This window comes from Muntiacus reevesi, chromosome 3, assembly GCF_963930625.1.
Source record: "Muntiacus reevesi chromosome 3, mMunRee1.1, whole genome shotgun sequence".
Taxonomy (NCBI): Eukaryota; Metazoa; Chordata; class Mammalia; order Artiodactyla; family Cervidae; genus Muntiacus; species Muntiacus reevesi.
In genome coordinates, this window is record NC_089251.1 from 178997063 (window position 1) to 179018543 (window position 21481).

The window sequence follows — 21481 nt, forward strand, 5'->3', positions numbered from 1 at the left end:
TTCATCCAGTTTGGGGCAGAGAATAGTGGTATTAAAAGGTGACATATTGTGCAACTTTAGGTTCCTTTCTGCTTTATTACAAAAGACAATGAGATGAAAGATGAAGTTCAAAATAGCTTTGAAGAAAAAGTTGACTTTGGAAGTTCCTTGTAAAGGGGGAAAGATTTAAAGGACTAAAAAGTATGTAAAATTGACTATTGATATTTTTGATACTACGTAATTCTCACCTGGATTGGTACTGGCTGAAAAATAGATAATGTTAAGATCAAATAGTATCCATAGCAGAGTTGATAGGATGGATTTTCTATCTTAAATATCCTGCAGTGGTTTGGACAAATGAAGCTGAATTTGCTTTTATTCCTGATGATGGATTAGCTGGAACAAAATAGAGAAGTTTGCAATGCTCTTAGAATATTTAAAAACAAACAAAAGAAAAAAAAAAAAAAAGACTAAATCTAAGGCCTTTAAGTCAGCCCACACTGAGTTAGGGCATTTGTAGGTCACTTTACCTTTGGAAGTTATAAAAAGAACCCTCTCAAGAAATATCTTCGGTAGTAGACCCATAATTCTAGCCTGAGATTTAAGAGATAATGATATTCACTGAGTTATTCAGTAGAATGCCGCTATATGCTGTGATGGGGCATGTTTCCTTAAATTCTGAACAAAATGTGACCGATGGTGATCACTGGGTAGGTTTTTTCCATGGATTATTACAGTGAATACCTAAGACTTTGTTCATCTTACTGATTTAATTAAACTGGATGACCTCAGACATCCTTTCAAACCTCTCTATAAATCCTCCCAGAAACAAAGGCAAATTTGATTGAAAAATAGAATCTCTAGTTTTCATTATGTAACGGTACCTTCCAGAAGCCACTTGAAATTTAGACTTCACTTCAGTACAGAATTATGGTCCTTGGGAAGAACAGATCAAATCTGTAGGCAACAGTTGGTGAGCTCAGCTCAGCCTGTGTAAGCTAGAAATTTCTGACTCTCGTGCCAGGATTGTAAAAATAGAGTAGAAACTTGCAGTGAAGAATTCTATAATCAGTTATATTTATTCTAGCAATTTAGAGGGGTATATGTGTTGTGCATGCACATCTTAGATGATGTAATGTTAACAAGTGATATGTGATGATTTAAGTATGCTAGTATAACTTTTTGGATGTTTCTTGGTATCCAAATCTGGAAGTAGTAAGGCCCACAGTGTTGCAACTCTTCGCAGCTTATATAAACCCGTTTGAACTTCTATCAGAATCCATATAGTCACATTTCATAGAAGAGCCAACTCCATTTTGAACTCCACATAGAAAAAAAATTCCTTTTATTTACAATGCCAAATCTGTTTCCAAGTTCTTTTAGGTACTGCATAGATTTCACTGGCTCTGTAGAAATGAAGTTGAATAATTGTAAAGGACCCATCTAAAATTTTGTCTCGCAAGTGATTAGCTTTTGGTTTTATATATAACATGTATGTGGAAACATGTTAGTATTTGGAATCATGTGAAGTATTTGGAAACACACTGGATTTTCCCTTTTTTAACAGATATAAATCAAATGAAGATTATGTATATGTCAGAGGACGTGGACGTGGAAAGTACATTTGTGAGGAATGTGGGATTCGGTGTAAGAAACCAAGCATGCTCAAGAAGCATATCCGCACGCATACTGATGTCCGGCCTTATGTATGCAAGTTATGTAACTTCGCCTTCAAAACGAAAGGTACAGGTCTGATTTTTTTTTAAGAGGGAAAACTCTTTTTTTTCTTAATGGCTGTTCCAGATTCTGAATACCATTTTGTAACTGTCATTGACAATTCGATGGTTTCTTTGTGAAAATGTGACACTCATGAAATGTGTTTTCTTTCTGTAAGTGGTCTGAGGATGTATGAGACAGTGAGGCTCCTTTTATGACTGAAGTAAGAGCTATAGACTTAGGTCCAGGCTAGTAGTCTCAGAGGAAGTGGCTAAGAATTGCTTGCATAGCTATTACTTCTTGTTGGAAATGTTATGTGGTCTAGAGAATCTTTGCACCGGTATTGAAATTCTGCAGGGAGACAACGCATTCCGGGGCATTAGAAAAGCAAGGCAGCAGCTGGGAAGAAAACATGTGCCCATGGTCAGTTTCAAGATTATTAATAATGTAGAGACCCACAGAGTCCCGGGTGGGCCCCTCCATCCACACTTGCATTAATTATGTATAGAAATTTGATCACTTGTGTTCTGTGCATTTATGAGCTCAGAGACAATTTCTTACTCTCAGGCCACAGCTATTAATCTCATAAAACTAAGACCTGCCTTGAAATGATATTCTGTCTTTTAAAAATAAGTCTGTTTTTAACAGGTAGTCTTACCTGAAAATATTTTATACAAAAATGTTGCTTCAATCTTATTTCTATCAGATTATAAAATTATGAAAATGTTCATAAGCCCAGTGTTTTCAGAATACAAGTAGTTGTGGAATAGAGGTGATTTGACTTCTATAGAAGTTAATTTTGCTACTTATTGTCAAAGTATGCAGGAGACATGGGCTCAATCCCTAGATCAGGAAGATCCCCTGGAGGAGAAAATGGTAGCCCACTTCAGTATTCTTGCCAGGAAAATCCCATGGACAGAGAAGCCTGGTGGGCTACAGTCCATGGGGTCGCAGAGTCAGACATGACTGAGCAACATAGACGCATGTGCACACGTAGAAATACTAATGAAACCCTATAGACACCCCACCACTAACCTTACACAAACATTTTCCAATGCTTTAACTTTAATTTGTATACTAATTAATCTGCTCCACTACTCATCAAGAAAAACAAATATCAAATAAAACTATCTTTGGTAGGGAAATATGTACCTACTTTCTTTTATACCCCAAATCCAAAATTGTCTTTATTGGTTTGTCAGAAATGTAAATGTGTTGCCTCTGAGCATATCTGTTTTTTCTTTATTAAAAAGATATTTATATTACAATTATGCCTCTTTGAAGCCACAAAAAGGAGGAGGGAATGTTCATTTGCATTTCAAAGGAGATAAACATGAGGTCCTTTAAATACCATCCACTTTTGCACAATCAAGCCTTTTATGTAGAACTTCAGTAAGAGACTCCCTAGGACATAAAAAATATATAAACTTTGGTTTTAGGAAATAAATCGGATCCACTGGTCATTACAACTGATATTTCCTGGGCGTGTGAGTTGACTGTGGGCATAGCCTCCTGAAACTGTACATGAAGAAATGTCACATGGCTAGATAGTTCTTTTTTATCATGTTAAATTTGGCTCTGAACCATTGTCTTGGAGTTTTAGCAGAAAATAATTTATGCTTGATCATTATCGGAGTTTCCTTGTCACCCTTTGGAAAAGTACAAATGTCTTAGGATCTTGAAAAGAGCAAATCACCCTGGGAAACCCCTCACCAGTGTTCACCTCCAGCCAGCTGCTTGTTGTCACACCATCTGAGTACAGAATCAAAGTGCTCTTGTAGGACTGGTGCCTCCTCTTTGCCTGTATCACTTCTCCAGGCACCCTTTCCTGCCATCCTGCTGCTTTCTCTTTGCTATAATTCTTCAGACATTCAAGACTTCAATAAGCCAAAGTCAGGGCACAGTCATTTCTGAGCCAGATTTCTAACTGTAAACCTACCCTGAGGATGAGAGCCCAAAGCCTGCGTGCTTACTTGAAATAGGAAGAAAGAAAAATATAAGAGAAGAAACACATATGAAGATCTATCCTGACTTAACTAACTTCCACATCTATCCACGTACACAGATTATTTGCACCCTTACAGAAGCAGATGATTTCCATTAATTTATAGCTTTTGAAATTCTTGATAATCATGTGCTATGCTTCGTCTGACTCTTTGTAACCCCATGGACTGTAGCCCGCCAGGCTCCTTTGTCCGTGGGGATTCTCCAGACAAGAATACTGGAGTGGGGTGCCATGGCCTCCTCCGGGGGATCTTCCCAACCCAGGTCTTCCGCATTACAGGCGGATTCTTTACCATCTGAGCCACCAGTGAAGCCCAAGAATACTGGAGTGGGTGACCTATCCCTTCTCCAGGAGAACCTCCCAACCCAGGAATCAAACCAGGTTCTCCTCCATTGCAAGTGGATTCTTTACCAGCTGAACTACCAGGGAAGCTCATGATAATTTGTCTATAAGAATATTTGAGACCTTTAGAAAAATTAGAGGTATGATTTTTTGGAACATAAGAGCAATATGGGCCAGGAAATATTTCCATGTTTGGAGTTACAAAAATAGCACATTAAATTTGTAGGAATATAAGCAATAAGCCAAATGTTAAGGATTCCCTGGTGGCTCAGATGGTAAAGAGTTTGCCTGAAATGTGGGAGACCTGAGTTCAATCCCTGGTGTCAGGAAAATTCCCTGGAGAAGGAAATGGCAACCCACTCCAGTATCCTTGTCTGGAAAACCCCATGGATGGAGGAGCCTGGGGGGCTACAGTCCACAGGGTCGCAAAGAGTCGGACATGACTGAGCGACTTCATTTTCCCTAATTAAAAAATAAAGTAATATAAATAAAGTAATTAACAACAGTGGGGCCCAGTATAGAGTTGTGGCTCATATATTACATTAATAGTAAGCCAAAAACTCCTGCAAGAGGAACAAGCTATTTCAGCAAGCTGGAGTTTCCGCCTGAATTCATTCAGTGAGCCTACTCTTCAAGCATTTGTTGCTCTGTGACTAAAGCATTGTCAAAGAACAAAGGTAATCTGACCCTTATAGCTGAGTTAGTTCCTGAATTTCTTTTGATTAGTTATACGTATGATGTGGAATGGGCTTCCTGGTAGCTCAGCTGGTAAAGAATCTGCCTGTAATGCAGGAGACCCCAGTTTGATTCCTGGGTCAGGAAGTTCCCCTGGAGAGAGGATAGGCTACCCACTCCAATATTTTGGGGCTTCCCTGGTGGCTCAGATTGTAAAGAATTCACCTGCAATGTGGGAGGCCTGGGTGTAATCCCTGGTTTGGGAAGATCCCCTGGAGAGAGCATGGCAACCCACTCCAGGATTTTTGCCTGGAGAATCCCCACGGACAGAAGAGCCTGGTGGGCTACAGGCCATAGGGTCACAAAGAGTTGGACACGACTGAGCGACTAAACACAGCACAGATGTGGAGTTCCACATGATATGGAATTTTATATTTATATATAATTTCATAGATCCTAAGTCAGAGGTGATTGATCAGTGTTTTCATAATTTCTCACATTCTGTTTAGAAATTATATGAATCTGTAGAAACATATGGTCTTCCCAGGTGACGTAATAGTAAAGAACCCACCTGCCAATGCAGGAAGGAGATGCAGGTTTGAGCCCTAGGTCAGGAAGATCCCCCAGAGAAGGAAATGGCAACCCACTCCAGTATTTTTGCCTGGGAAATGCCGTGGACAGAGGAGCCTGGAGGGCTGCAATCCATGGGGTCACAAAGAGTCAAACACAACTTAGCGACTGAGCATGCACACGCAGAAACACACATACATATGTGATTAGGTACATGTGTAGTTATACAATCATCCCTCCTTATTCATGAACTCTGAACCTACAGATATAGAGGGCATCATACTATAGCATTTATACTACACATAAGGGACAGTTGTCTATAACTATCTATGTATGGAAGATGCAAGAGTTTGGGCTTATGCTATGTCGCTTCAGTTGTGTTTGACTCTTTGCGACCCTATGGACTGTAGCCCACCAGGCGCCTCTGTTCATGGGATCTTCCAGGCAAAAATATTAGTGTGGGTTGCCATTTCCTACTCCAGGGGATCTTCCCAACTCAGGGATCAAACCCCAGTCTGTTAGGGCCCCTGCATTGGCAGGCATGATTTTTATCACTAGCAACCTGGGAAGCCTATATCACCATCATAATACATTCTTTGTTCTTAGAACAGTGGGAGTTTCAAGATAAATAAGGAATTTTGCTGCTCTGGAACTTTAGAAGTTGCTGTCATGAACTCTGCTGATATATGTCAGATGGATAGAAGCTAATTACTAAGATTAATGTTCCCAATAAGTAGTTAGCTAAGTATTTGTTTGGATCTTCGAATTCATTTACAGGGTTGGCCCCAACATCATTTTGTGTTTATTTTTTCTTCTGACAAGTGAGCATCCTGCCAGTTTAATCTATATCTGATTGATGACAGGAGGTCTGGGGCCCAGGGACGATGTTGATTACAATAGGTTATTCTAAAATCGCTCAGAGATGTGTGACCCAGTTTGTGTCACCCTGTTTATGTGGGGCCCAAGAAGGCAGACCCAACGGGGAGAAGATATTAGATCCTCTCTCAGCCAGAAAAGTCTGGGATTCTCAGTCATACTTGAGTCTACACTTGAAATAATATGAGCCTAGACTTCCCCAGGTCTAGAACAAAGACGACCTGAGACGGCTAAAGCTGTTGGGGTTTCATATCTTCAGAAGCCAAATTGTTCCTCTTAAGTTTGAGGCAAGGAGCAGGGGGCAGAAACAAATTTGTGTTATCTCAAGTTGGTTCATTTCACACTGAATTTTGGAGCAGTTGTCACATTTTGGTAACCAATTAATTGCTCTTTTTTTTTTTGGCTGTATTTTCTAGGAAACTTAACGAAGCATATGAAATCTAAAGCACACATGAAGAAATGCCTGGAGTTGGGAGTCTCAATGACGTCAGTTGATGACACCGAAACCGAGGAAGCAGGTATTCACACTTTAGGTGACTGACCTCTTTACTCTGCATGCTGAAGCTTTGCAGCCAAGGTGGTAAAATGAATATAGGTATTTAAAAAAACGAAAACTGATCACATTTCATTTTACTAAATACTAAACATAGAAGAGAAGGCTGACGCATTGAATTGCTTGAGACCTAGCAAGAAGAAATCCATTTCAGTTCTGGCTGAAGAGGTAGAAATGCCTTAATGTGAAAATAATTCTATTATTAGAATAGAACCATAAAGGAAATCTAATTGCACTTAAGTTGTAATGGTGATTTAAATTTTATGATACTTTTTGGGAAATTTGAAAATCATTTTTAGTGTCTTATTTTTTTGACCGAGAGGAAATCTAGTAGGAAAAAACTCCATCAATAACCTCAGTAGAAAATCTGGGGATCAGCTGGACCTCCTGACTTGTAGAGACAGGTTCTTGCTTTTCTTTTTCCTCTAATATCATCATTAACATTATGTACCCACTTATTGAGGGTTTTCGATGAGTGGTATGATGCCTGAGCTAAAAGTTCCTACTCTGGAGGCCATATTGTAGGTGGGAATGAAACCAGATAGCTACATAAAAAGATAAGAACCAATCAGTGTCACAGAGGTAAGTGCTTATGTTATAGGCATTCAGAGATGACCATCTTTAGGGACTAGAGGATCGAGGAAAGCTTTTGGAAAGAGATGGCATCTGAATTAGCTTCTAACCTTCTTGTCTGAATCTTGATGTTCACTCTCTTTGTTCAATTGCTTCAGAAACGATGGAAGATTTGCACAAAGCAAGTGAAAAGCATAGCATGTCCAGCATTTCAACTGATCATCAGTTCTCAGATGCCGAAGAATCGGACGGTGAAGATGGAGATGATAATGACGATGATGATGAAGACGATGATGACTTTGATGACCAAGGAGATTTGACACCAAAAACAAGATCAAGAAGCACCAGTCCCCAGCCTCCTAGATTCTCCTCCTTGCCTGTGAATGTTGGCGCTGTACCCCACGGGGTTCCTTCCGATAGCTCCCTGGGGCATTCTTCATTGATCAGCTATTTGGTTACGTTGCCAAGTATTCAGGTTACTCAGCTGATGACACCAAGTGACTCATGTGAAGATACTCAGATGACAGAATACCAGAGGTTATTCCAGAGCAAAAGTACAGACTCAGAACCAGACAAAGACAGGTTAGATATCCCCTGTTGTATGGATGAAGAGTGCATGCTGTCTTCAGAGCCGGGCTCCTCCCCACGGGACTTCTCACCCTCCAGCCGCCATTCCTCACCAGGATATGATTCTTCACCCTGTCGAGATAATTCACCAAAGAGGTGTCTGATACCCAAAGGGGATTTGTCACCCAGAAGACATTTGTCACCTAGAAGAGATCTGTCACCTATGCGACATCTTTCACCAAGAAAGGAAGCCGCCTTGAGAAGGGAGATGTCGCAGAGAGATGTTTCGCCAAGAAGGCATCTGTCCCCAAGGAGGCCAGTGTCACCTGGGAAAGAAATCATGGCCAGGAGGGACCTGTCTCCCAGAAGAGAGAGAAGATACATGACCACAATAAGGGCACCGTCTCCCAGAAGGGCTTTATACCACAATCCACCCTTGTGCATGGGGCAGTATTTGCAAGCAGAGCCAATTGTATTGGGGCCTCCTGTAAGTATCCTTAGTTTTCCCTTTCTAATATATAAGCCCAAGCTCATTGGAGCCTCTTGATGACATACTGGTGTGAAATTTATGATGACATGACTATCTCTCGTGGGGAGGAGTGAACTTGGTTACTGAAAATAGCAGGAAGGCATTTTTATCACATGCTATTGTCAATCTCATGGCTGTGGCGTTACCCCAAGTGTAGTATTGCATCAGAGAAGAGCATTTCAATCTGGTAATGACAGGTGAGACCTCTCTGAATGCTTTCTAAGTTTAACTCGGTATAGGCAGGAGTTGAAACTGTGGCATGAGTGGAAAAGGTAAAAAGTCTTTGGAATGACATGACTCCCTAGACAGACACTCTTAGGGATACTTGGGTATCATTTATCTAACTCTCTACCAGGTGAAAATTCTGATTCGGGCATTAGCATTGACTCTCAATCCAAAAAAAGAGTTTTTTAAATAAACTAATTGCTTTGCCGATAGTGAGTAGATGTGTGAAACCAGTCAGGGACCAGGAGAGGGGAGAATGAACCCTGTGGTATAAATGAAAGGCAGGAACACGTATGCTTTTCTTGCTGGTCCCACCACCTCCTATTACCGAGAGCCCTTGTTCAGTGATATCGTGAGCTCACAGAGTGGGCAGTTGAAAGAGGTAAGGGAGAAAGCATCAGAGGAGATTTCTGTGGATGCCCTCATTATAGATTAAGATAACAACAGTAGCAATCACAGATGAAATATGGGCAGTGGGGCTTAATGCACATCCATAGAAGAGGATCGGCCCTGCCTCTCTTCACCAACATGATAGATCTTGATATCTTTTTCAACTCGTGTAAAATTAAAAAAAAAAAAAAGAAAGAAAGAAAGAAGCAGGCATCTAGCATACCTAGCACAGACAGAGGAAGGATACCTCTGGAGTTTGGCTGCTTTCCATGTGCTTTTTTTTCCTGGGCTCTATTCGTGGCCGTTCTCTCTTTGCTCTGGATTTCCATCATGTGGGTCGTCACTGCCCTTCACAGCCAAGGAAGCACTACCAGCTATCAGCTCTGCCGTCTTCTCACAGCCCTAGTGGTCAGCTTCCCCTCTCTCATCATCTTTTCACCATCCTGAATTAGATGCTTAGATTCACATGTTTGAGCTTTAGGAAAACTCCCTGTTGCATTCTACTCTCCAGCCCCTAGGACCCTCTGTTTACAAGCCTGCCACTAGCATAGTCTTCATGGTGCAATGACTGTAGAGACATGTATAGCAATCAGGACATAACTTAGCTGCTGAGCTAATAAATTAGCCAACCAAGAAAAAGAAGGGCATTTCCCCAGGTTTTTGCGTCTTAGTGGTCCCAAGTAGCAAGGAGGGCTCTTCTGAAGTTCATGCTATTGCAGGATAAATAGAGTGAGAAATCCCCTTCATACTAGAATACCACATCTGGGGTGGAAGTTGCTTTTTCTGATATTTGTTGTTCAGTCACTAAGTTGTGTCTGACTCTTTGTGATCCCATGGATTGCAGCACCCCAGGCTTCCCTGTCCTTCACGATCTCCAGAGTTTGCTCAGACTCATGTCCATTGAGTCGATGATACCATCTCATCCTCTGTCGTCCCCTTCTCCTCCTGCCCTCAGCCATTCCCAGCGTCAGGGTCTTTTCCAATGAGTCAGCTCTTCGCATCAGGTGACCAAAGGATTGAAGCTTCGGCTTCAGCATCAGTTCTTCCAGTGAATATTCAAAGTTGATTTCATTGACTGCTTTTATCTCCTTGCAGTCCAAGAGACTCTCAAGAGACTTCTCAGGTATCACAGTTCAAAAGCATCTGTTCTTTTGGCACTCTGCCTTCTTTATAGTTCACCTCTCACATCTGTACATGACTATTTGAGAAACCATAGATTTGACTAGATGAACCTTTGTTGGCAAAGTGATGTCTCTGTTTTTTAATAATCTGTCTAGGTTTATCATAGCTTTTCTTCCAAGGAGCAAGCATCTTTTAATTTCATGACTGCAGTCACTGTCTGTGGTGATTTTGGAGCCCATGAAAATAAAGTCTGTCACTGTTTCCATTTTTTCTCCATCTATGTGCCATGAGGTGATGGGACTGGATGCCATGACCTTACTTTTATGAATGTTGAGTATTAGGCCAGCTTTTTCACTCTCCTCTTTCACCTTCATCAAGAGGCTCTTTAGTTCCTCTTCACTTTTGTCATTAAGGTGGTGTCATGTGCATATCTGAGGCTGGTGTTATTTCTCCCTGCAGTCTTGATTCCAGCCTGTGATTCATCTAGCCTGGCATTTTGCATGATTTACTCTGTATATTAAATAAGCAGGGTGATAATTGTAGCCTTGAGATACTCCTTTCCCAGTTTAAACAAGTCCATTGTTTCATGTCCGATTCTAACTGTTGCTTCTTAATCTGCATACAGATTTCTCAGAAGGCAGGTAAAGTGGTCTGGTATTCCCATCTCTTGAAGAATTTTCCACAGTTTGTTGTCATCCACACAGTCAAGGCTTTAGCATAGTCAATGAAGCAGAAGTAGATGTTTTTTCTGGAATCCCCTTGTTTTTTCTATGATCCAGCAGATGTTGGCAATTTGATCTCTGGTTAGACCCAATGGCGCTGTGGAGTGTGTGAGCTGAGGCTCCCCCATTCTAATTTGCCTAGTGGGTCAAGACTGTGATATATGGGAGATGTTGGAGTATACCCAGTCATCTGTAGGCATAAAAAATAATGCTTTGGTGCCAACACAGTACTGTTATTAAAAAATAATAGCAACTCACAGTCACTTTGGGCAAAGGAAGCAAAGAAGTGGACTTAAAGACTTCATCTAATTTTTGGATCTCTGCCCAGAAAGTTGTTGGTGAAAAGAGATTGATTTTATTAGTGATTGAATTTGTATTTTTTTTCATACCAGTTCACCTGGATATTTAATGAAATTGTTGAACTTTACCATTTATGAAGCCCAAGTGTTGAGCTTTTGCTCTATTACCCAGTTTAATTCTCTGTAGACAGTTCTTAACATGCTACTTTGCTGATGTGATAGGAAACAATAGCCCTTGGAATCCTTCATAAAGCAGGGACGCTTGGTCTCAGACACTTCCCATTTGATGCTTTAGCACTCTGTTTTTGAGGAGCAGCAGAGAATTTTCATCTTCCATGATGTATGGACAAGATTCTCATTGTGAAAAAGAATCAATGATCCTTTAAGGAGAACTTCTCCTGATTGCGGTAGGAGATAAGTGCTTCCCTCTCTGAAGAATCTGTATTGTTGTTCCTCAATCACTAAGCTGTGTCCAGCTCTCTGCAACCCCATGGATTGCAACATTCGAGGTTTCCCTGTCCTTCACCATCTCCCAGAGCTTGCTCAAACTCGCATGTTCATTCAGCAGATGATGCTATCCGGCCATCTCACGTATGAACATATTAAATTGGAATAACCCTAAAGATTAATTATTTTTGATGGAAATTCTGTTAGCAATACCTGTGGTTTCATATTGACCAAGCGCTCACAGGGTGGTGACTGGCATTGAAAGGACCTCAGATCCAAGCATGGCACACTCATTTTCTGGTTCCAGGGAGCAAGTTTGGAGGAGGTGATATGCAGTCACTGAGATTCTAGAACCCTGCTATTTCTGCTCTAATGTCCTCTGGTTAGTTTTAATTTTAAGATAGATGATAGGTAGGTAGGTAGGTAGGTGGGTAGATGGATGGATAGATAAAGAGAAAAGGAAAGAAGGAAGGAAATAAAGAGAGGGAAAAAAGGAGGGAGAGAGGAAGGACAGAAGGAAGGAAGAGGAAGAGAGAAAAGAGTCTTTTATTCACTCAGTAAATTTTTTTTGAGGGTTTAATCATATGTGGCTCAGTGATGATGATGGAAAAATTGTATGGTTTCTGGCCTCATCCTTTTTAAACAAGAATTGTTCCTTTTCTGTTTTTAAAGTTTTGGTAGATAAATAGCAAGGAGACAAAGAAAGTGTGTCCTGGTCCATGGTGCAGAGCCTCCGTGAACACTGTCTAGTACAAGGGTCATGATTTGGTTCCATCCCTTGCTCTCTGTGTGGTCTTGAGCAGGTCACTTAACCTCTTGGTCAGTTTTTTCATCTGTTTGTGGCAGTCAGGGAGGTGGACCAAGTAGACTTCTGTCCTTGTAAGAACTTGCCATTCAGCTGTAAGGAATGCAGTGAGCTAACAGCCTCCTGATGTTCGAACCTTCAGGATAGACCTCCGTTTTCAAGCCAAGGCCACATTCTCCCCTGCACCCTCTATTGGTGGCTGAGCCTGGATCAGTTCCAGCTGACCCCCTGCTTCCTCTCCCTGTTACCGTCACATACCTTACATCCCGCTCCCCCGTCACCAACCCCAGCCAGAACTCCTGTATCCCTACCTCCTTCTCATCCTTTGCTTCCAGAGGACCTACTGACACTGTTGAAAAGATGAGTTGGGGTAAATATCTGGTACATAGGATACAGATAGATATACACACACATATGCATACACTTAACACAACCCACACAGGCATTCATTATTCATATTTCTGTGTCAAGATTTTTAAGTAAGGTGGGAGTTTATTCATATTAAAATGGTAAGGCTCAAATTGTAAAACAAGATAAGGTTGCAAATAGAGTAAAAATTAGAGTAGAAAAATCTTTTGGAGAGTTATTTGGAGGGTGAAGAAGGGGTGAGTCTGAGGACAAAGAATATGTGAAAGGCTTGGCAGTATTTGGAGCCATGGAAGTGGTTACGTGATAGGAATTGTACACTCGCTTCTGTGGTTGTAATCATTTAATGTCTGGTCAGTAAAAGTCTGAATATAACACTTGTATTCTTAACACAAAATTCTATTGGCTTTTGAACAGATTGAATGCATCCTATTTTTAGAGGACACTTCATCACTCGCTTTGTTGGACTTGAGTCAGAGATCTTATGAAATAGGACAGCTCTGTCTTTGGCTGCCTCACAAACCCCCATTCTGATTAGGTATATACCGTGGACATCACAGAATAGCAACCAAAGGCAAGATGGAAAAAGAGCCAAGCTATGTTTTATTTCAAACTTTACATCTGTGATCATTGTGATCCAAAGAAGATTCATTTGGTTACATTCACAGGTGGTTATTGTAGGCATTATGATCTTCCACCTTACCTAGTGTTGGATGAAGTAAACATGCCTTTTTTAAACCAGAGCAAATAAATACAAGGGGAATTTTTTGGTCACATTTAATGATTTCTTTCTCATACCATAGAATTCTCCCCTTACGTAGCTTATGAGGTCCTTAGCTTATAAGGATTGATGTTTTCATAATTTCTCCTGCACTTTCAGCACAAGTCATTTGGTTTTGGCTTGAATAAGGTGAAGCCTAGAACAAGGTAAGGGCCAAGAATGGTACAGAGTAGCAGAAACGGTGGATAGTTTATCATTCCTATGGTCTCACAGTCTAATTAGAACTGGATCAATCACTAATGGTATAGAGCACAAAACATTCTTGAAACATTCTTGAAACGATGGCACAGTGGTAAAGAATCTGCCTGCAATGCAGGAGACACAGATTCAATCCCTAGGTTGGGAAGATCCTCTGGAGAAGGAAATGGCAACCCACTCTAGTGTTCTTGCCTGGAGAATCCCATAGACAGAGGAGCCTAGCGGGCTACAGTCCATGGGGTCGCAAAGAGTCAGACATGACTGAGTGACTGACCATGCATGCATTAAAAGGATGAATCTCGGTTAATTGAAGCTTCGTCATCTCATTTAAACCCGATAATCTCACAGTTAGGTTAAGTTTTGCTATAGAAACAGTTATACAAAATGGGTTCTCCGTTTTCAGGGACCCATGAAATCTGGAATTCTGGCCCCAAACTTTAAATGTTCTAATTTATTAATTGCCAGGAAGCTATTTAAGTGGAAATAATAACATAGACAGAAAAATTAAAATATAGTCATTTCTGGTTCCCAGCCACAAAGTCGAGTATGAATTATAACTATTTTAAATATTTAGCATTAACTACTTTGATGCAGTTTCCATACAAAATCTGACCTTGAATTACGGTTTGATGGAGATGCTGGTGCTGATCTTCTGCCTCGATGCCTCCTGAGCAGAAATCTATTTCTTTAGAGCAACATCTTACACATTGGAGGGACCAGTTTGTGTATCACCACCATTTTGTCATCTGTTCTGTAGAAGACTAAAAAAGGAGAAAAAAAGAGAGCTAATTTTCAAGCTTGTCACTCCATTTATATTCATCAACACTTAAGAAAAATATTAAAAATCTGCCCAGTATATAAACAGATGGTAATCGTTTAACTTTCTTTTGGATTTAAAAACTTGTTATTAGTGTTTTTTGGCTCAGTATAGTTTTTCTGGTAATTATCCATTATTTTCTTTTCATTCTGTCTTACAAAAAAAAAAAAAGAGCTGGACAGTCTCTGTACCTAGTGGAAAACACACTGCAGGTTTTATCACATTCCTGTTTAACAACAAAAGCAACTTTTCACAGACCTACCTGCTTCATTCAAGAATCCTAAAAGACTGTGGAGCAAACCTCTTTTGTCTTGAGAAATGAAAGAGTGATAGTTTAGGGAGTCTTCACGTGTTTTGAAGGAATGAGCGAGTGAGTGAATGAATGAATGAATGAATGAATCAGCTTGACCTAAACGTGAAGCACGGTGGGTCCTAAGCGTTGTCTCTCTGTGTCCCCGCTGCAGAATTTAAGAAGAGGATTACCTCAGGTTCCTTACTTCAGTCTCTATGGAGACCAAGAAGGTGCTTATGAACATCCAGGCCCCCGCCTTTTCCCTGAGGGTCCCACTGACTATGTCTTCAGCCACCTTCCACTCCACTCTCAGCAGCAAGTGCGAGCTCCTATCCCCATGGTGCCAGTCGGTGGGATCCAAATGGTTCACTCCATCCCGCCGGCCCTCGCCGGTGTCCACCCCCCACCCACATTGCCTCTGCCAATGGAGGGCTCCGAGGAGAAGAGGGGCGCCTCGGGGGACTCCCTCGCCAAGGATCCCCACGCAGGTTCCAAGCCGCCCGGGAAGCGGTCGCCTCACGCCCCCCAGACATCTGGTCCACCTAGCACGCCCTCCTCTCCGCGGCTGCTGATGAAACAGAGCACTTCGGAAGACAGCCTGAATGCCACCGAGCGGGAACAGGAGGAGAACATCCAGACTTGCACAAAAGCCATCGCCTCCCTCCGGATTGCCACAGAAGAGGCCGCTCTGCTGGGGGCAGATCAGTCAGCCCGGGGGCAGGCGCCTCATCAGAAACCCTTGGAGAGTGCACAGGCTAGCATTAGACACTTTAGTGGGCCTGAGCCAGGCCAGCCCTGTACCTCAGCCACCCACCCTGACTTGCATGATGGCGAAAAGGACAATTTTGGTACATCCCAGACTGCGTTCGCTCACTCCACGTTTTACAGCAAGAGTTGTCTGGATGACCAGCAGTCGGGCTTTCAAGACAGCAAGGAATTACCTTCAAGCACAGAGGAAGGCAAGGAATCATCTTCAGAAAAGAGTCAACTACATTGATCTAAGATGCATGGAGACTTTCATTTCCACATTTTCCCATTTGTTTTTGTTTTCGTTTTTCTAGAAATAGAGGTAATCAAGTTTATAGCATGCCTGTCCTAAGTTACTGGTAGTTTGCTATTATATATACTTTTGTTATATCAGAAGAATTAGGTAAATTAACAAGTCATCATGAGCCTGACCAAAACAAAATTTGAAATTAACCTATTGGGTCTGGTACTTTTAAAATTGTACAGATGTTTGTGCCTTTTCTTTACTTTGCTTATATTCTTATAAGCATTTTTTAGCAGTAATTTGTACATATTTTAGAATTTGTGTATCTGCTTTGTAATAAATGTAATTTCTTTCCTTTTTTGGACACTTGGATCTAAATGATGTAAAGCAAAACAGCATCAATATATATGTGAGGTTGCACTAAAACATATTTTTATATGATTAAAACTGAACAGCTTTTATGTACAGCTCTGATTCTGTAATACTAATATTTATTTACTTTGTTTCATAAATTGTACATTTTTTCTTAATGTTGTGGATTGCTTTTCTATGTGAAGCATGGGGTTTACTGTTGCGTAACTAGAACAAAAAAAATGTATATTGTAAACAAGATATTTAAACTAGAGTATCTTATTCTGCACTTATGCATTAGTTAAAAAAAAAAAGATAAAGGATGTATCAGTCAGTTCTTAACTCTTGTAAATTTTTTTGTCTCTTGTTTGCTGGATTGACTATAACTTAAGTGCTGATTGTGATTTTAAACTGATAGTACCGTAAAGCATTAAAGTAAACAATGTGCTATTGTGAGTTTTTTCAAAGCTTTATAAATCAGTTATAAATAATATTAAAAGTATTTGGTCTTATGTGAACATGTTGATCTATATACTCAACTAAAAATATGGGAAAACATTCCGCCCCATGTAAATATGTACAAGTGCATCACTGGTACAATTTTATGTAACTCGTTGGACACTAGGTTGCCACAGGCCTATGCTAGGGTGTCTTTAAACATTAAAGTGGCAAAGCACATGGGACTGTGTTGAGCTTGGTTATCGGCCGGCCCGGTGGCTTGGCAGGTGGTGCTGTGCGCTGCCCGTGGAGAAGACCTGGGCTTAGCAATCTCCTGGGTTCTTGCTGCACGAGATGGTGACTGAGGCTACTCCAGAGGGGTCGCGCTTGGACTGAGGTGGGTGTGGAAGCGGGGAAGGGCAGGGAGACCTGCTCCCCAGCCTTTTCTGTCAGCCAGTCTGCACGGTAACAGGGTTGACATCAGCTCTGGGGGAAGCCACTTGACCCTGCTGCAGAAGGGAAGAGTGTCAGACCCCTGGCTATCTCAGGGGGAACGGAAAAGAGGCTTACCAGGGAAGAGAACTTGTGGGAGGATGCTGTCTTTTGTATATAACATTCAGAATGGGCTTTGGTTAGCGTTGACGATGGGCAGAGCCTTTGTTTGTAGGTTCCGAAGAGTGGAAGGAAGGGAAGGGGTACAACACATGGGCACACACACGCACGTGTGTGCACGCACAGACACACACACACACACACACACACACACAATCTGGGTTATCTTTGTGCTATATAGTGGATTATAATTCTGTGAAACCAAGTTTGTATATTGAATTACATTAAGGAGTGTTCTTTAAAAAGAGAAATAAATATACGATTACATGCTTGAGGTGTCTAGTTTTTATGTCTTGTTTGACATTTTGATTTCCCAATTTTGTTGCTGGAGAAGTGTTGATGCTACCAACTTGCCATCTGTGCTTTTCACTCCTAGGCTCTGCCCGTCCCAGGCTGCGCAGAGTATGGATGCCTTGAGCAAGTGAGAAGGCAGTCATTGGCTTCAGCGTGTCACCTGATTAGAACAGAGAGTGGTCAGCACAGTGCGCGTTCTAGAAATGGAGTCCTTAGAACCTGGACATGGGAATGTGTGTCTGAAAAGAGTCGTGAAGAAATCAAATCATTATTTCCCTTCTGCTTCCCTCTCAGCATGCATGCATGTCTGAAATTCCACTACCCGGGAAACCTCCTGATTTTTGCTGAAATGACTGAAGGTAAAATCCAACTGAAACCAACACACCATAAAATATCCACAAATCACAGTTCCTTTATTACAAAAGAGTAGAATCTTTTAAATAATGGAAGTAGCTCATTAAAGGTCAAAATCTATCGGTATTTCCATTCCAGAAATCTCAAATCGGCAAATTTACAACTTACCTATGATGTTTTATGAGCCGGGCTGTCTCTTTAAAACTGTGTTTTACAAAGGTGATTTAACATAGGCCACCACTACCAGCCTAGTATCCATCTCTCACAGAGAAGAATCCTTGAAACATTTAATTGCATAGGGTGATCTGTGTGTTTTACTCCTCACTGGTGTGTGTGTGTGTGTGTGTGTGTGTGTGTGTGTGTGTGTGTGATCCCAGGTCAAATCAAATGCTCTGCTTCTTCCTCTGATTCATTGCATGTACTCTCTTGCTCATAAAACAGTTTTTGAATGCCTACCATGAACTGGGTGCTATAATGCACATTTAGGGTAGATAAGAGTATTCCTGCCATCAAGGAGACCAAATAAAAGAGATGATATGTGAGTAAATGTGTGCAGTACGCTATTAGTGCTAAAATAATGGTACATTTGATGTATTTTGCAATGGCAAAGGATCAACCACCCTGCTGAGAATGGAAGGCAGGATGGAGCAGGCTTCTTTGCAGAGGTGGTCCTGGAGCGTTACCAACCAGGGCCCTTGGCCTTCTTTATCGATAGAAATTGCTGAGTTCAGACAAGAAATCCTGGCAAGGCTTCATTGGGGGCGCCTGCTGCAGCACAGGGAAGTGAGACGAACCAACAGGTGCCTTTGCTTGCCCACCTGCTGAGGGGGAGCAAGCGGGTTCCTTGTACAATGTGAGGGTAGGTGTGGGTCCAGGGGTCGGGCTGGAGTGGTGGCTAAGTTGGTTTGCCCACCCCTTCCGTTGTCATGTGCAGAGGGTGTGCCCAGTACTCTGCTTTGGCTCCCAACTCCCTGCTTTTGTCTCAACTCTTCAGAAGTGGCCGTTGGGCTTCTTGGTCTTTTTACACCTTGTTCTCCATAATTTGTCCCAACTGTCCACGCAGTTATTTTTAGTCCTTTATAACATCTTTGTATTTCGTTGCTTGAGGCGTTTGTTCAAGTGCAAGCACCGGAGCGAACCATCCCAGGTCCCAGGTCTCATCCTATCTCAGAACAATTTATTGACTTATTCAATAGATAAGCTTCATCATGGACACTGGGACACTGTTCTGTGTGCTAGGTCCACGGTACTACGCAAAATACAGCAGGTCCTTGCCTTCATGGAGTTTACATTCCAGTAGAGGTGGGGCATAAAAATAAAGTGGAAAGCGGCATGTTAGATAATCGTGATCATGTTGTATAAGACTGAATAGAAAAAAGCCAGATATAGCTGGCTGTCTGGGTCTATGACAGTGTGGACGTAGTTAAGCTGGAAAAGCAGGTCAAAACCCATGATCCTAATCCAGCCCAAGGAGCTCAGATCTAGCCCTGTAAGCAATGAGGAGTGGAGCCATGGGAAGATTGAAACAAGAAAGTGGCATTGCCATTGTTAGTGTCTTTGTTAGTATTTAGAAAAATATCAATGTGGCAGCAAGGAAAATAATCGAGTTGAGAGGAAGTGGAGGCAGGGAGACCAACTGGGACAATTATGAAGTCATGTTGTTTCCATGGAAATAGGGCAGCAACAATCCAAACAGACAATGGAGCTAGAAGGGACAGTTTTGCTTAATGAAGAGGAATTGATCATAACTAGTGACTGATTTGATGTCAGAGGGAGAGAGAGATGGAGGACCTAAAGATGACCAGAATTCTAACCAGAGCAGTGGAAAGTGGTGGTCTTGTTAACCAAGAAAAAGCCTGGATTTATAAGATATCTGAAGATGCAGGTAAGGAATTGAGCTTCCCACTACAGTTCATAAGGAGTGTGGTCTCAAGAAAGGCCCACACTGGAGGCCGATTTGTCCCTTCTTGTCACTTAATGATAGCTAAGCCCTGAACTGGATGAAATCCCTCAAGGTGTGTGTGTTTGGAGAGCTAGAAAGAGGAAGTTTGAGGACTCTTATAGGAGAGAAGTTAATTTGTAACATGAGATGTCTTCGGGCTTCAGGGCTTACTCTTCTTGTGGGACCCTATTTGTAAAGAGATGTGATCAGTTTCTCAGTCATGTCCGACTCTTTGTGACCCCATGAACTGTACCCCACCAGGCTCCTCTGTCCATGGGATTTTCCAGACAAGAACCCTGGAGTGTGTTCCCATTTCCTTCTCCAAGATGTGAAGGGATGGACTGTAGTGTATTTCCCAATTCAACTCAAGCCCAGTCACACTGTCAGGCCTGGTTACCAGAGAGTGTATACTGAGTCTCATAGCACAGCGTAACATCTTCTCAAATTGTACTTGAGATGTGGCTGGTCCAAAGGGATAAGTGCTGTGAATATAAAGTACATGCCAGACTTTGAAGACATGGCAGAAGGAGGAGGCCAAATGTCTTTTACAGTTTTTCATATGAGTAGCATGTTGACATGATTAGCATTTGGATATAGTAAGTTAAATAAATTGCTATTAAAATTGATGGCCCACATTTCCTTTTCTAAATGTTGGTCCAGAAAATTGAAAATTGCATTTAAGTCTTATTGTGTTTCTGTTGGATGATGGTGAAGAGAGGAGAGATCTGAGGAGATCAAGAGAGGAGACTGAGCTTAGCTTGGAGGCTGTTTCCATAGGAGATGATGGTAGCTTGAAATACTGTGGTAGTAGTCAGGATAGAGAAAAGCAGATAGATGTGAAATATGCAGAGGGACTAGAATTTATGGGAAGGGGGGTTTATTGGATATAGGCCTCTCAGAAAAGAGAAGAGTCACATATAATGCTCTATGGCTAGCTGGCTACTACTAGGTTAAACATTGAAGCCTTTTCACTACAAGGTTAAATCCAGATAGGAGCAAGTTTGGGGGAGTAATGGGCAGTTACTGAGTTTGGTGACCCTGGTCTGAGTTTGGGGTCCCTGTGGGGCATCCATAAGGAAAGATTCAAGGAGTGACTGGATATGTGGGTCTTCTAATGCGGTATCAAAAATAGTAATAATGCCACCAATCATTTATTTAAACCTATCATATGTTCCGGAATATCTCCTTTAATCCTCACATTTATTCATGGATACGCTTCCATGAATATGCCACCTTCCCTTTTTTTTTTTTTTTTAAGTTTCTCTATATCAGGGGTTCACAGTCCTATTAAACCCAGTGCCACTCTCCTTTCCTGATACATGTTTTATCGTGCCCCTTGTATATAACATAATTGGCCTTATTATAACATTTCAAATTTTTCAATATAATATTCTAGCTGTATGTGAAGGGAGAAATGACAGGAACGTAATCTCTAAGGTAATTTTACTTATTCATTAGATAAATGCTGTTTAACTATTCCGGTTAAAGGTTACAGTAGAAGATCTAGTGACGTTGTTTGGTACCTGCACATCTGCACAGATCACCAGGAATATGACAGCTGCCAATGCAGGCTCAGACCAGTGCATCATGTTGGGGAGTTCACCGACTACAAGTCTTAGCTGCCCAAAGGATATGATGTTCTGAAATGGT

The 21481-nt window shown here is 41.5% G+C and overlaps 1 protein-coding gene across 7 annotated transcripts in view; it reads left to right on the forward strand.

The window, feature by feature from the left end:
* HIVEP2 (HIVEP zinc finger 2) overlaps positions 1–17513 on the forward strand; it is a 206658-nt gene extending 189145 nt beyond the window's left edge. For all 7 annotated transcript variants that reach the window (XM_065931240.1, XM_065931244.1, XM_065931241.1 and 4 more), the window contains 4 exons: positions 1547–1722; positions 6580–6681; positions 7448–8343; positions 15022–17513. In XM_065931240.1, the coding sequence (XP_065787312.1) occupies positions 1547–1722; positions 6580–6681; positions 7448–8343; positions 15022–15846 (1999 nt within the window). In that variant the 3' untranslated portion in view covers positions 15847–17513. The remainder of the gene's footprint in view (positions 1–1546; positions 1723–6579; positions 6682–7447; positions 8344–15021) is intronic.
* The last annotated feature ends 3968 nt before the right edge of the window (positions 17514–21481 follow it).